General features: G+C 41.7%; 1 protein-coding gene across 6 annotated transcripts in view; it reads left to right on the top strand.

Moving 5' to 3' along the window:
• The window catches only part of ptpro (protein tyrosine phosphatase receptor type O), a 26,073-nt gene extending 17,482 nt beyond the window's left edge, over window positions 1-8,591 (top strand). For all 6 annotated transcript variants that reach the window (XM_044108356.1, XM_044108355.1, XM_044108358.1 and 3 more), the window contains 9 exons: window positions 922-1,003; window positions 1,119-1,209; window positions 1,316-1,392; window positions 4,743-4,877; window positions 5,084-5,206; window positions 5,284-5,438; window positions 5,603-5,738; window positions 5,838-5,948; window positions 6,331-8,591. In XM_044108356.1, the coding sequence (XP_043964291.1) occupies window positions 922-1,003; window positions 1,119-1,209; window positions 1,316-1,392; window positions 4,743-4,877; window positions 5,084-5,206; window positions 5,284-5,438; window positions 5,603-5,738; window positions 5,838-5,942 (904 nt within the window). In that variant the 3' untranslated portion in view covers window positions 5,943-5,948; window positions 6,331-8,591. The remainder of the gene's footprint in view (window positions 1-921; window positions 1,004-1,118; window positions 1,210-1,315; window positions 1,393-4,742; window positions 4,878-5,083; window positions 5,207-5,283; window positions 5,439-5,602; window positions 5,739-5,837; window positions 5,949-6,330) is intronic.
• Window positions 8,592-13,131: the final 4,540 nt, after the last annotated feature.

Raw genomic sequence — 13,131 nt, 5'->3', positions numbered from 1 at the left:
CTCCTCCCTGACCTTTAACCTTGACCTTTAACCCTGACCTTTAACCTTCACCCATCCACTGCTCCATCCGTCCTTCAGTCATCCCATCTAATCTGGGAGATAATCCATCACTCCTTCATCCCAGACTGATCTCAGAAACAAGAAAGTGTCGTTAATCCGGATCGGGTCCAGAATCGGCGCCATGGCGGGTCGGAGAGGTTCTGTTGATCTCCAGTTTGTGATCAAAAACAGGACGTTCTGACGTTCTTCCTTCTGGAGAGCAGAAGAACATCCGGAACCAGCAGCTGGACTGATCCGCTCCAACGATTCTGCACCAGAATCTTTGTCCTTCACCAGCTGGTGGTAGAGGTGGTATCATGCTGTGGGCTGGGACCTTCTCTGAGGCAGGAGGGCGTGTCCTCGGCGGAGACCGCACCTCATTGGACAGCTGAAAACGCCCGAACCAATCTGGAGCAAGACAGGAAAATCCTGTTTCTGGGACCTGCTGGTTCTGATGAGACAGCAGAACATTTTTCTGCTGTGGTTCTGGAAGCCCAGACTGCTTCATCCCAGTCAGAACAGAACCCTAACAGAACATTCTGGATTAGAACCCTTTGACTGTTCTGATCCTGCTCTGAGTTTTCATTGGCTGTCAGCCGTTCTGATGTTTGGCGGTCTGAGCGGCGCCGCTGAACTCAACCGATGCTGCAGTCACTGAGTTGTGCCTTTGGGTCATTATGGTTCTGTTGGGAGGTTCTGGTTTGGGATGAGGAGGATGGTTTTTGACCCAGAGGAGCCAGACTCTGGACCCTGAGCTCCGGCAAGAACCGTCAGGATGAGAATTAGATTAGGATTACCGACTTCCTCTGAGCATTCCCAGATTGCGGTTTGGACCGGAGGTCAGAACTTCTCAGAACCGTCTGACCTGGTTTGTGTTTGCAGCCCGGTGCAGCTGGACGACTTCGAGGCCTTCTTCAAGGACATGAGCAAAGACTCCGCCTACAAGTTCTCCCTGCAGTTTGAGGTAAGACTTGGAGACGTCCCGTCTTTCAAGGGAACCGTCGGGCTGCGGACCCGGATGGGTTTAGAAACGGGCCGGTTCTCCATCAGAACTGAAATCTGCTCTGGATGTTTTCCAGGAGCTGAAGAGCGTCGGCCTGGATCTGACCCACGATGCTGCCGACCTGCTGGTCAACAGGCCCAAGAACCGATACACTAACATCCTGCCCTGTGAGTCTGGACCCGGTCTGAACCCGGTTCCACATCCAGACCGGGTTCTGCTGAAGTCTGACAGCATCTGTAGTTCATCTCCTGACTAACCACCCTCCTCTCTCAGATGACTTCAGTCGGGTCAAGCTGGTCTCCATGCACAACGACGAAGGTGCCGACTACATTAACGCCAACTACATCCCTGTGAGTATCCACCGGCTCCGCTTCCTCCCAGAACACCCTCGGCCCGGTCCGCCTCGGCCCAAATGCAGAAACCTTCATATTTAATGAGGAATGCGCCTCCACAGCTGGCCACCAGGGGGAGCAGATGGTTCTTTTACATCAGCCTTTTTATTAGTGAAACGTCAGATATGCTTCTGCATGTTGGTGTTCCCGCTGTAGCTTTTTTTTCCTTTTGCTCCAATTTTCTCTTTATGACAATCTTCCAACGTCCTGCAGTGTGTGGCGAGTTAGCGGTATTGCGTTAGTGCTGGTGTGTTAGCGTTGGCGTGTTAGCAGTGGCGTATTAGCGGTGTTGTGTTAGTGCTGGTATGTGTGTTAGCGGTGGCGTGTTGAATATGTCCATCTAAAATCAACCGTATTCAACATTGTCTGGCCAGATTATGGCAGCCTGTTGGATGTGACAGGTAGCCAATCAGAGTGCTGTAACGTAAGAACCGAGGGAATCCCAAACTGTTGTCATGGCAACTGAGAGTCGGTGGACATCGGAGGAGATATGTGGAAATGTTTATTACTACATGTAAAGGTCATTATTATATGTGGTTATGTTTATTCAGTTAAAAATATTAACTATGAAAACCAGAATAATTCTCTCCAAATCACAGAGCAGCAAATTGAGCTGCTGCTCCCTCCGACTTTATCAAACGGTTTTTCTTTTTGTTTCGTCTTTTATGGTTTAAAATGAACCTCTAACTTTCACTACTGTTTGATTATTCTAGATTCATGTTTGGTCTGCTTGGGGTTTTACTGGATTTTCTTCAGGAACCAGGATGTTCTGAGTGGAACCGGTTCTTGTGTGGTGTGTTTTGCCCCTGCCATGTGTCTGGACTCAGGAACCGACCAGAACCTGTTGGACTTTTATGGCTCTGTGGTCACAGAGGTTTGGAGAATCGGCCCAGAATCCTTAAATCCTGTGAACCAGACCTAAAACTCTCAGCTCTACTCCTCTCTGACTCTGGTCGCTATGGTAACGTCTACACATCCCTTCAAAATAAGATACAGATGCTCCACAAAAACAAACATTTGACCTCAGGATAAGGACTAATGGAGAACTGATCTTGTTTCTCTGCAACCAGACGGTCCATCTGGGAGAGATGAGAGACACCAGAAGTGTTGCTGATGCTCAGGGTTCTTGGTCTCTAGTGGAGAAACAGTTTGAAGCTTCATGGCCTCATTAACATCCGGTCACCATATCATGCAGAGCTTGGACTGTGGGAATCACCTACTGGATAAATCCATCCTCCTGTCTCTTCTCTGGGCCTTTTCCCTTCATAAAGAAACTTTACAAAGAATCTGATCTGGTTCTGACCCATTTTGCTGCTTGTGGCTCAATGTTGGCGCCAAGACAGAACCCAGAGAGTCCGGTTACAGGATCTTCAAAATAAAAGATCCTCCAGACTCAAATAATACAGAAAATATTTAATTATTTCTTGCGCAGCCCGGTACCAATTGGTCCACAGATCGGTACCGGTCCTCGGCCCGGGGCTTGGGGATGACTGGTTTAGATCACAGGTGTCAAACTCCAGGACTGGTGGAGAACTGATCTACACAAGAACGAGGAAATTAAACCATTTCATCGGTGGCACAAAAAGTGAGCATGCAGCGTATGCAACGCATAGGGGCGCTGCACTAGAGGGGGCGCTAAAACGATGTGGGAATTTTTTTTCCTAGTCAGCATTTTAAGTACTTAACAGCTGTTTGTGCATGAAATGATCAATAACAGAGGATCAGCACTGATTAGGCGCCCCTCCCCTCCCATACAGGTAACTTGGGCAGCGCCCCTTCGAGAACGAGCTGAGGCGCGTTTTGTTTCTTTTAAATTTTTACTAATGCCTCGACAACAGGGAGCTAAAGATGGGGCGCAGAAAAAACTACGGGGCACAAAACGGAAGAGGGGAAAGGATAAAGATGTTGGAGAGACGAAGAAAAGCTTTTCAACGTGGTTGAAAGACGGAAGGTAAGTAAAGTCAGTGTATCAACAAGAGAGTTGTAAATATTCAGGTTAGCTTAGCTTAAGCTAGCCTAAAATGACAGCTGGTTGTTGTTCAATACGGGACGCGATTTATTCCGTATTGCTATAAATGTCTGATAGACTCACCGATCACACATCTCAACAATAATGTAATAATAATGACCAAAACAAAACACGGGAATATTAGGGTCAGCTAAATTGTCGTTGCGGGACCTAAATAGGACCCCAGGAACTGACGCTGTTGTCATGGTTGCTCTGAAAATGACATGTTCACATAGACCTCAGAAAGGATGTAGTTAGATGTGCTGTGGTGGTGCAGGGGTTCAGCACAACCCACATAAGGAGACCTCAGTCCTCGTCGCAGGTTCGATTCCCGGCCTGGTGACCTTTGCTGCATGTCTTCCTCCTTCTCTCATTACCAACTTTCCTGTCAATTAACTATCAAATAAAGGCCACTAGAGCCAATAAAACCTCTTAAAAAAAAGAAAGTATGTAGTTGCGCCACTGAATTTCATTCCAGGGTTTTGTACTTGTGGCACATCTAAACCTGCAGGACGGCGACCGGAGGGCTGGAGTTTGACCTGTGATCTAGATTGAAAGAGAAAGTTCATCTGATGTTCAGAATATCACAAAGAGCTTCTTATAAAAAAGGAAACAACGAGTTCAGAGAGAAGAGAGCCTGGAGGCTCCGCCCCTCTTTAGCTTCCAGGGTAGCATGCTGCTCAGCTAGCAGGACCTGATCGTGACCTGAAGCCTCCTGTAAGGTCTCCCAGGATGAAACCTTGAAGGAAGTCTGTAGCTCAGAAACATGTTGAATATCTCAGCATCATCTGCGTAGAGACAGCTCTGACTCTGGTAAAGAAACCAGAACCAGAACCGATGTTTGGACCTTCCAGGCGAACAGTACTTATAAAACTGAGCCGTTGATGAGAGGAGTGCGGGTGTAATTCTGTTCTTCCTCTTTAGACAGGAACTCTTGTTTCTGCTGATGTCATAAAGGTGTAAAAAGGTGTTGTGTTTTTATTGCCGTTTTGTTTGTTCAGAAGCAAAGTCATAAAACAAAAGCAGAAGATGTTTTGTATTGCAGACAGAAACAGGAAGTAACAGAAATAATTCTCTCAGCTGGTTTGAAATAGCAGCTGAAGTTTCTGATTATGACAAAAATCTGAAACTGATGCTGGTTCCTGATTGGCTCCTGATTCAGTCGTCCAGGAAACCGTCCTGGTTCTGAAATCATCTGGATCTGAAGAGCAATTTGGCTTTTCTGACATCCTGAGCATTAAATGTCTGAGCTGACTGTTCTGATTCTGTTCCAGTTCCTCTGATCCGGTTTCTGTTTCAGGGATACCGACATTCCAAGGAGTACATCGCCACCCAGGGGCCGCTGCCGGAGACGCGCAACGATTTCTGGAAGATGGTTCTGCAGCAGAAGTCTCCCATCATCGTCATGCTGACGCAATGCAACGAGCGCCGCAGGGTGAGCAGCCGGTCCGGTCCAGTCCGGTCCGGTTCAAACTCACATCACCCTGTTTATTAGAAACACCTCTGGTCACCACTGGGTGGCGTTTTCTTACGAGCATGTCTTAGATCTACAGTCAAATGCAGGCTTGAGTCTGCCCCCTGCTGGATGGTGGTTGTATCTACATTCCTGCTCCTCCCAGCTGATGTTTTGTGTTTTTCCAGGTGAAGTGCGACCACTACTGGCCGTTCACAGACGAGCCGGTCATGTACGGCGACATCAGTGTGGAGATGCTTTCTGAGGAAGGTTCTCCAGAGTGGATCATCAGGAAGTTTCGACTTGGATATGTGAGTCCAATTCTCCTTCAGGACGTGGCTTTAAAGGTCCAATCAGAACTGCCATGACTCTCTGTTGCCCCCTGCAGGCGGACGAGACCCTGGACGTCCTCCACCTGAACTACACGTCGTGGCCGGATCACGGCGTTCCCACGGTCAACGCCATCGAGAGCATCCTGCAGTTTGTCCACATCGTCCGGCAGCAGGCCGACAGGACCAAAGACCCCATCATCGTCCACTGCAGGTCAGTCAGCAGCTGGTTTCGGATGGTCCAGTTCTGGTTTTGGTGTCATATAATCAGTCAGGTGACCTTGCAGAACCAGGCATATTAGAAACCAAGAAATGTTTATAGCTAGAGGTCGTTGGTTCTGCTGCCGACCCGTTAGAACCCAGATGTTTCTGTTCCAGCGCCGGGGTGGGCAGAACCGGAACCTTCATGGCCCTGGACCGCCTGATGCAGCACATCCGGGAACACGAGTTCGTGGACATCCTGGGCATGGTGTCGGACATGAGGTCCCACCGACTGTCCATGGTCCAGACCGAGGTCAGGACGGGTCCGGGCTTCAGCACCCAACACACACACACCCTCTAACACAATACAGACCGTGTGTGTGTGTGTGTGTGTGTGTGTGTGTGTGTGCAGGAGCAGTATGTCTTCATCCATCAGTGCGTCCTCCTGATGTGGCAGAAGAAGAAGCAGCAGTCCATCACATCGGATGTCATCTACGAGAACTCCAGCAAGACATAATGACTTGTGAGTCCAAGTCCAGGTAACCTTCGGCCGATACCGGTACCAGCTGATTCCGAACTGGTCTCAGAACCAGCTGCAGCAACTGATCCGTAGCTGGTTCTGAGCCGTCAGAACCAGTAAAGTCCACTGGTCTGGATAAGTTTATCATTTAGCAGCTAAATGAACAACCAGGTCAGTTGATTGAATAATTGGTAAAATGGTTGGTTGCTGGTTTCTTTAGTCGTGTGGTTTGGATCCCGACCAGTCGGTTGAATTTTGAATTTGTCCAGGATTTTTCCGGCTGAATGTCGGATCCTGAGTGTTCCCAGCAGATCCAGTTAGCATGCTAACTGGAAGCACTGGTGTGCTGACCAGGTTCTCCTCTGCACTGCTCGTTGTCTTGCAGGCGGCGATAGTGGTGACGGCGCTTCAGGCATCCACTCTCTGTAGAAGATGACCCGCTTCATCATCAGAACCAGAACATGACAGAGTGACCTTTGACCCCGGCTTTTATTTGACTCGGTGTCCCGGCGTTTGATGGAGTTCTGCCTTAAGGAACTTTCACTGACTGACCAGAACCAGAACCATTCAGGTTGATTCCAGCGACCCGCCACAATGCAGGACCTCTGACCTCTGACCTCTGGGGGTCTGAGTCAGCAGTTTTCCATTTGATGTCGTTTTTTTTATCTCAGGATTTGCTGGAAGCCTTCGCACCGACTTCCTTTGCTTTGTCACATTTAGTTTCTGCCTCAGTCGGCGCTGGCGGTTAGCAGGACGCTGATTGGACACTGCCATTAGAACTGATCCCAAAGCTGCAGAACCAGCAGAACCCCCAACACAGGAAGAGAACGGCCAGGTTGTTTACAGGACTGGGAGGACTGGGAGGACTGGGAATGACGCAGTTTAACTGCACTGAGGCGAAGGGAAGAACGAAACTTCGGAGCGATGGCTGCGTTTCCGTCGCTTTGCTTCAAACTGAAGAAGAGCTTCAGCACCGGCAGCAATGCTTCATCAGAACCGGAGGTTCAGAAAGAGGGAATTCTGGGAAATTCCAAGCAGCAGATCCGGTCCAGAGATCAGAACCGCAGCTGGAAATCAGCTGCTGGCTGAACCTCCTCCTTCTTACTGCCTGACCTTTGACCCTGCAGCTCCCCTGGATAGAAACAGTCCGCCAGAATAAATCCAATCAGCTTCACGCAGATTCAGAGATTAAACTCAATGCTCCAAAAATCACTTTCATTGGTGCGTCTGGATGACATAATCGCAGATGTTTGATTTCTCTAAATCTAAAATTCAAGTTTAAAGTCAAAATATTTAACAAGAAAAAAAGACCTAAAACATTTTTACCACCTTAAACCAGGAAGCTTAAGGTGGTAAAGATGAAACCAGTCAGTCTGATGAAAACATCTCTGGGATCAAAGCTAATCATGCTGTTCTCGTTTTTAACACTAGGTGGCAGTAAATGTTACTCATTGTATCTGTAAATCTGGAATGATCAAATATCTGTTTATTTTAATTCACAGAACATACTGGAGAAACATATTTTTAAACTCTGAATATAGAAAAACTAAATTATTTTTGGAGTTATAAAGACCTGGTGGGTAAAATTCAGGAATGTTTGGCGCCCCCTGGTGGCCGTTCTGTGAAGCGTCTCCTGTTTTTTCCATATCAAGTTTTGGTTTTTCATCCTTGTTCTGATTTTATGACTTGAAGGTTGGACTCGCTCTGGATCTCCGCTCCACGACTTTAGAGAATGTCTCCTGAACAGAGGCGATCTCGCCGAACCCAAACTACTACTCTGTATTCAGGAAGTGCACGGTGTCGTCAAAATAAAAGTTCAGCTTTCCCCATCTTTGCAGTTTTCAGCTGCAGAAACTAAGAGTTTTGGTTTTCATGGCCTCATTTTAAAATCTTTTTCTTCTAGTGGAACTGTATTAACAACAAAATCTGTTTTATCAAAAGTAACAGTCTTCATTGTTTCTGATTTTATTAAAAAATTGATCTCGGTAAAAATAGAACTGTATTCCATTACTAATGAAAATGTTTAATTTAAAGAATCAAGAGTTTTATATTTTCATGCTGATAACTTGCTGGAGTTCCACGTATTTATGATGCACCAGTGTTGATGCTGTGATGTCAGCTTTGTGTTGGTATTTAGATTTTGACAGCTGTTTGGTTACAAGTTCAGACTGAACTTTATTACACGTGGAGCTTTTGTTTTGGCGGGAATAAAACAGAGTGGAGCATTTTGAGGACACTGTGTTTTTGTACACAGCTTTTAGTGAATGTGGGAGTAAAGAAAAGCACAGTTTCTGTTGAGCAGCTTGGTGTTGTGGCCTTGTGGTTCCTCAGTCGCCTCAGTCTGCTCATGGCTCCATTTCACTGTTAGATATCAGATGAATTGTACATAAAACTGCTGATTAACTGCTCGTTATTACTCAGAACTTCTTGTGAAACTGTTGCTTTAGGCTTTTTTTCTACAGTTGTAAATGTAAATCTTGACTCTCAGAGGACTCTGAACATTTCACGGTTCTTTCTCTTGCTTAGTGTGTCCAGTCCAAACTCGTACGTCGTTGGTGCCATTTTTCTTGTGCATTGTGTCACTTACAGTTTGACCTGAAACTGTCACAGAATTTTAATGTGTGTTCAATTAAAATGTTGCAGATATCCATGTTGTCTCCTTATCAGTCCTGAGAAAAAGTTGTATAATTTGAAGTTACTGAAGCTGACACACAAGAAGGCTGTGCAGAATGGAGCGATCATTAAATGTGAGAAACAAAAGACTTAATCTGTCTGATAGTTGATAAACAATGAGAGCCTTCACAATGCCCCCAAAACACACTGCAATGTTTTTATGCTCACCATTTTTACCAGTTTTGACTCCATATTTTACACTGTTTCACCTCAACTTTGATATCATAGTAAACTATGTGCTATTTTACCTGATTTTCAACGTCATGCTCTGCTGTGCAACAATTTACTTAATTTTTTATGGCAGACTATATGATGTCATTTCAGACTGCACAGAATACTGTCTCAAATGAGGTAAAATGGTGCACAGCATTCTGTGCTGTGCACCATTTTATCTCATTTTCAATGACATACTATACTATGTATTATTTTACCTGTTTCTCGACATCAGCTTCAACTGTTTTTATCTAAGAGATTTTGGTGTGTAAGTTCTGTACATGATGCGAGCTATGATGATAGGAGGTTAAATGTGTATGGTGGTTTTATACATATATATACAGTACAGACCAAAGGTTTGGACACACTTTCTAATTGAATTCAATAGGAAGGTGTGTCCAAACTTTGGGTCTGTACTTTATATAGATGCTATACTATGCTACAATTTACCTGATTTTCAAAGTAATACTGTAGTATGTCGAAAACATGAAAAATTTAGTCATAGTATAGTATGACGTCGAAAATATGAAAAATTTAGTCATAGTATAGTATGACGTCGAAAACATGAAATATTTAGTCATAGGTTAGTATGACGTCGAAAACATGAAAAATTTAGTCATAGGTTAGTATGACGTCGAAAATATGAAAAATTTAGTCATAGTATAGTATGACGTGCGAAAACATGAAAAGTTTAGTCATAGTATAGTATGACGTCGAAAACATGAAAAATTTAGTCATAGTATAGTATGACGTCGAAAATATGAAAAATTTAGTCATAGGTTAGTATGACGTCGAAAATATGAAATATTTAGTCATAGGTTAGTATGACGTCAAAAAGATGAAAAATTTAGTCATAGTATAGTATGATGTCGAAAACATGAAAAATTTGGTCATAGGTTAGTATGTCGTCCGAAACATGAAAAATTTGGTCATAGGTTAGTATGTCGTCCGAAACATGAAAAATTTGGTCATAGGTTAGTATGACGTCCGAAACATGAAAAGTTTAGTCATAGTATAGTATGACGTCGAAAACATGAAAAATTTAGTCATAGTATAGTATGACGTCGAAAATATGAAAAATTTAGTCATAGGTTAGTATGACGTCGAAAATATGAAAAATTTAGTCATAGGTTAGTATGACGTCAAAAATATGAAAAATTTAGTCATAGGTTAGTATGACGTCGAAAATATGAAAAATTTAGTCATAGGTTAGTATGACGTCCGAAACATGAAAAATTTGGTCATAGGTTAGTATGACGTCGTAAACTTGAAAAATTTGGTCATAGTATAGTATGATGTCCGAAACATGAAAAATTTGGTCATAGGTTAGTATGACGTCCGAAACATGAAAAATTTGGTCATAGGTTAGTATGACGTCCGAAACATGAAAAATTTGGTCATAGGTTAGTATGACGTCCGAAACATGAAAAATTTGGTCATAGGTTAGTATGACGTCCGAAACATGAAAAATTTGGTCATAGGTTAGTATGTCGTCCGAAACATGAAAAATTTGGTCATAGGTTAGTATGTCGTCCGAAACATGAAAAATTTGGTCATAGGTTAGTATGACGTCGAAAACCTGAAACATTTGGTCATAGGTTAGTATGACGTCGAAAAGATGAAAAATTTAGTCATAGGTTAGTATGACGTCGAAAACATGAAAAGTTTAGTCATAGTTTAGTATGACGTCGAAAAGATGAAAAATTTAGTCATAGGTTAGTATGACGTCGAAAAGATGAAAAATTTAGTCATAGTATAGTATGATGTCGAAAACATGAAAAATTTAGTCATAGGTTAGTATGAAGTCAAAAACATGAAAAATTTAGTCATAGGTTAGTATGACGTCGAAAACATGAAAAATTTAGTCATAGTATAGTATGATGTCGAAAACATGAAAAATTTAGTCATAGGTTAGTATGAAGTCAAAAACATGAAAAATTTAGTCATAGGTTAGTATGACGTCGAAAACATGAAATATTTAGTCATAGGTTAGTATGACGTCGAAAAGATGAAAAATTTAGTCATAGGTTAGTATGACGTCGAAAAGATGAAAAATTTAGTCATAGTATAGTATGACGTCGAAAACATGAAATATTTAGTCATAGGTTAGTATGACGTCGAAAAGATGAAAAATTTGGTCATAGGTTAGTATGACGTCCGAAACATGAAAAATTTGGTCATAGGTTAGTATGACGTCCGAAACATGAAAAATTTGGTCATAGGTTAGTATGTCGTCCGAAACATGAAAAATTTGGTCATAGGTTAGTATGACGTCCGAAACATGAAAAATTTGGTCATAGGTTAGTATGACGTCGAAAAGATGAAAAATTTTGTCATAGTATAGTATGACGTCAAAAAGATGAAAAATTTAGTCATAGTATAGTATGACGTGCGAAAAGATGAAAAATTTAGTCATAGGTTAGTATGACGTCGAAAACATGAAAAATTTGGTCATAGGTTAGTATGACGTCCGAAACATGAAAAATTTGGTCATAGGTTAGTATGACGTCCGAAACATGAAAAATTTGGTCATAGGTTAGTATGACGTCGAAAACTTGAAAAATTTGGTCATAGGTTAGTATGTCGTCCGAAACATGAAAAATTTGGTCATAGGTTAGTATGACGTCCGAAACATGAAAAATTTGGTCATAGGTTAGTATGACGTCCGAAACATGAAAAATTTGGTCATAGGTTAGTATGACGTCGAAAACTTGAAAAATTTAGTCATAGTATAGTATGACGTCGAAAACATGAAAAATTTAGTCATAGATTAGTATGACGTCGAAAACTAGAAAAATTTAGTCATAGGTTAGTATGACGTCGAAAAGATGAAAAATTTAGTCATAGTATAGTATGACGTCGAAAACATGAAAAATTTAGTCATAGGTTAGTATGACGTCGAAAACAAGAAAAATTTAGTCATAGGTTAGTATGACGTCGAAAATATGAAAAATTTAGTCATAGGTTAGTATGACGTCCGAAACATGAAAAATTTGGTCATAGGTTAGTATGACGTCGAAAACTTGAAAAATTTGGTCATAGGTTAGTATGTCGTCCGAAACATGAAAAATTTGGTCATAGGTTAGTATGACGTCCGAAACATGAAAAATTTGGTCATAGGTTAGTATGACGTGTGAAAAGATGAAAAGTTTAGTCATAGGTTAGTATGACGTCGAAAACTAGAAAAATTTAGTCATAGTATAGTATGACGTCGAAAACATGAAAAATTTAGTCATAGATTAGTATGACGTCGAAAACTAGAAAAATTTAGTCATAGTATAGTATGACGTCGAAAACATGAAAAATTTAGTCATAGATTAGTATGACGTCGAAAACTAGAAAAATTTAGTCATAGTATAGTATGACGTCGAAAACATGAAAAATTTAGTCATAGTATAGTATGACGTCGAAAACATGAAAAATTTAGTCATAGTATAGTATGACGTGCGAAAAGATGAAAAATTTAGTCATAGGTTAGTATGACGTCCGAAACATGAAAAATTTTGTCATAGGTTAGTATGACGTCGGAAAGATGAAAAATTTAGTCATAGTATAGTATGACGTCGAAAACTAGAAAAATTTAGTCATAGTATAGTATGACGTGCGAAAACTTGAAAAATTTGGTCATAGGTTAGTATGACGTCCGAAACATGAAAAATTTGGTCATAGGTTAGTATGACGTTCGACACATGAAAAATTTGGTCATAGGTTAGTATGACGTCGAAAATATGAAAAATTTAGTCATAGGTTAGTATGACGTCCGAAACATGAAAAATTTGGTCATAGGTTAGTATGACGTCGAAAAGATGAAAAAGTTAGTCATAGGTTAGTATGACGTCGAAAAGATGAAAAATGTAGTCATAGGTTAGTATGACGTCAAAAAGATGAAAAATTTAGTCATAGGTTAGTATGACGTCGAAAACATTAAAAATTTAGTCATAGGTTAGTATGACGTCGAAAACTAGAAAAATTTAGTCATAGTATAGTATGACGTCGAAAACATGAAAAATTTAGTCATAGTATAGTACGACGTCGAAAAGATGAAAAATTTAGTCATAGTATAGTACGACGTCGAAAAGATGAAAAATTTAGTCATAGGTTAGTATGACGTCGAAAACATTAAAAATTTAGTCATAGGTTAGTATGACGTCGAAAAGATGAAAAAGTTAGTCATAGGTTAGTATGACGTCGAAAAGATGAAAAATGTAGTCATAGGTTAGTATGACGTCAAAAAGATGAAAAATTTAGTCATAGGTTAGTATGACGTCGAAAACATTAAAAATTTAGTCATAGGTTAGTA

The sequence above is a fragment of the Gambusia affinis genome, linkage group LG23 (assembly GCF_019740435.1).
Source record: "Gambusia affinis linkage group LG23, SWU_Gaff_1.0, whole genome shotgun sequence".
In the NCBI taxonomy this organism is placed as follows: domain Eukaryota; kingdom Metazoa; phylum Chordata; class Actinopteri; order Cyprinodontiformes; family Poeciliidae; genus Gambusia; species Gambusia affinis.
Note: the sequence above shows the minus strand (reverse complement) of the source record. Positions and strands in the feature narration are given on the sequence as shown.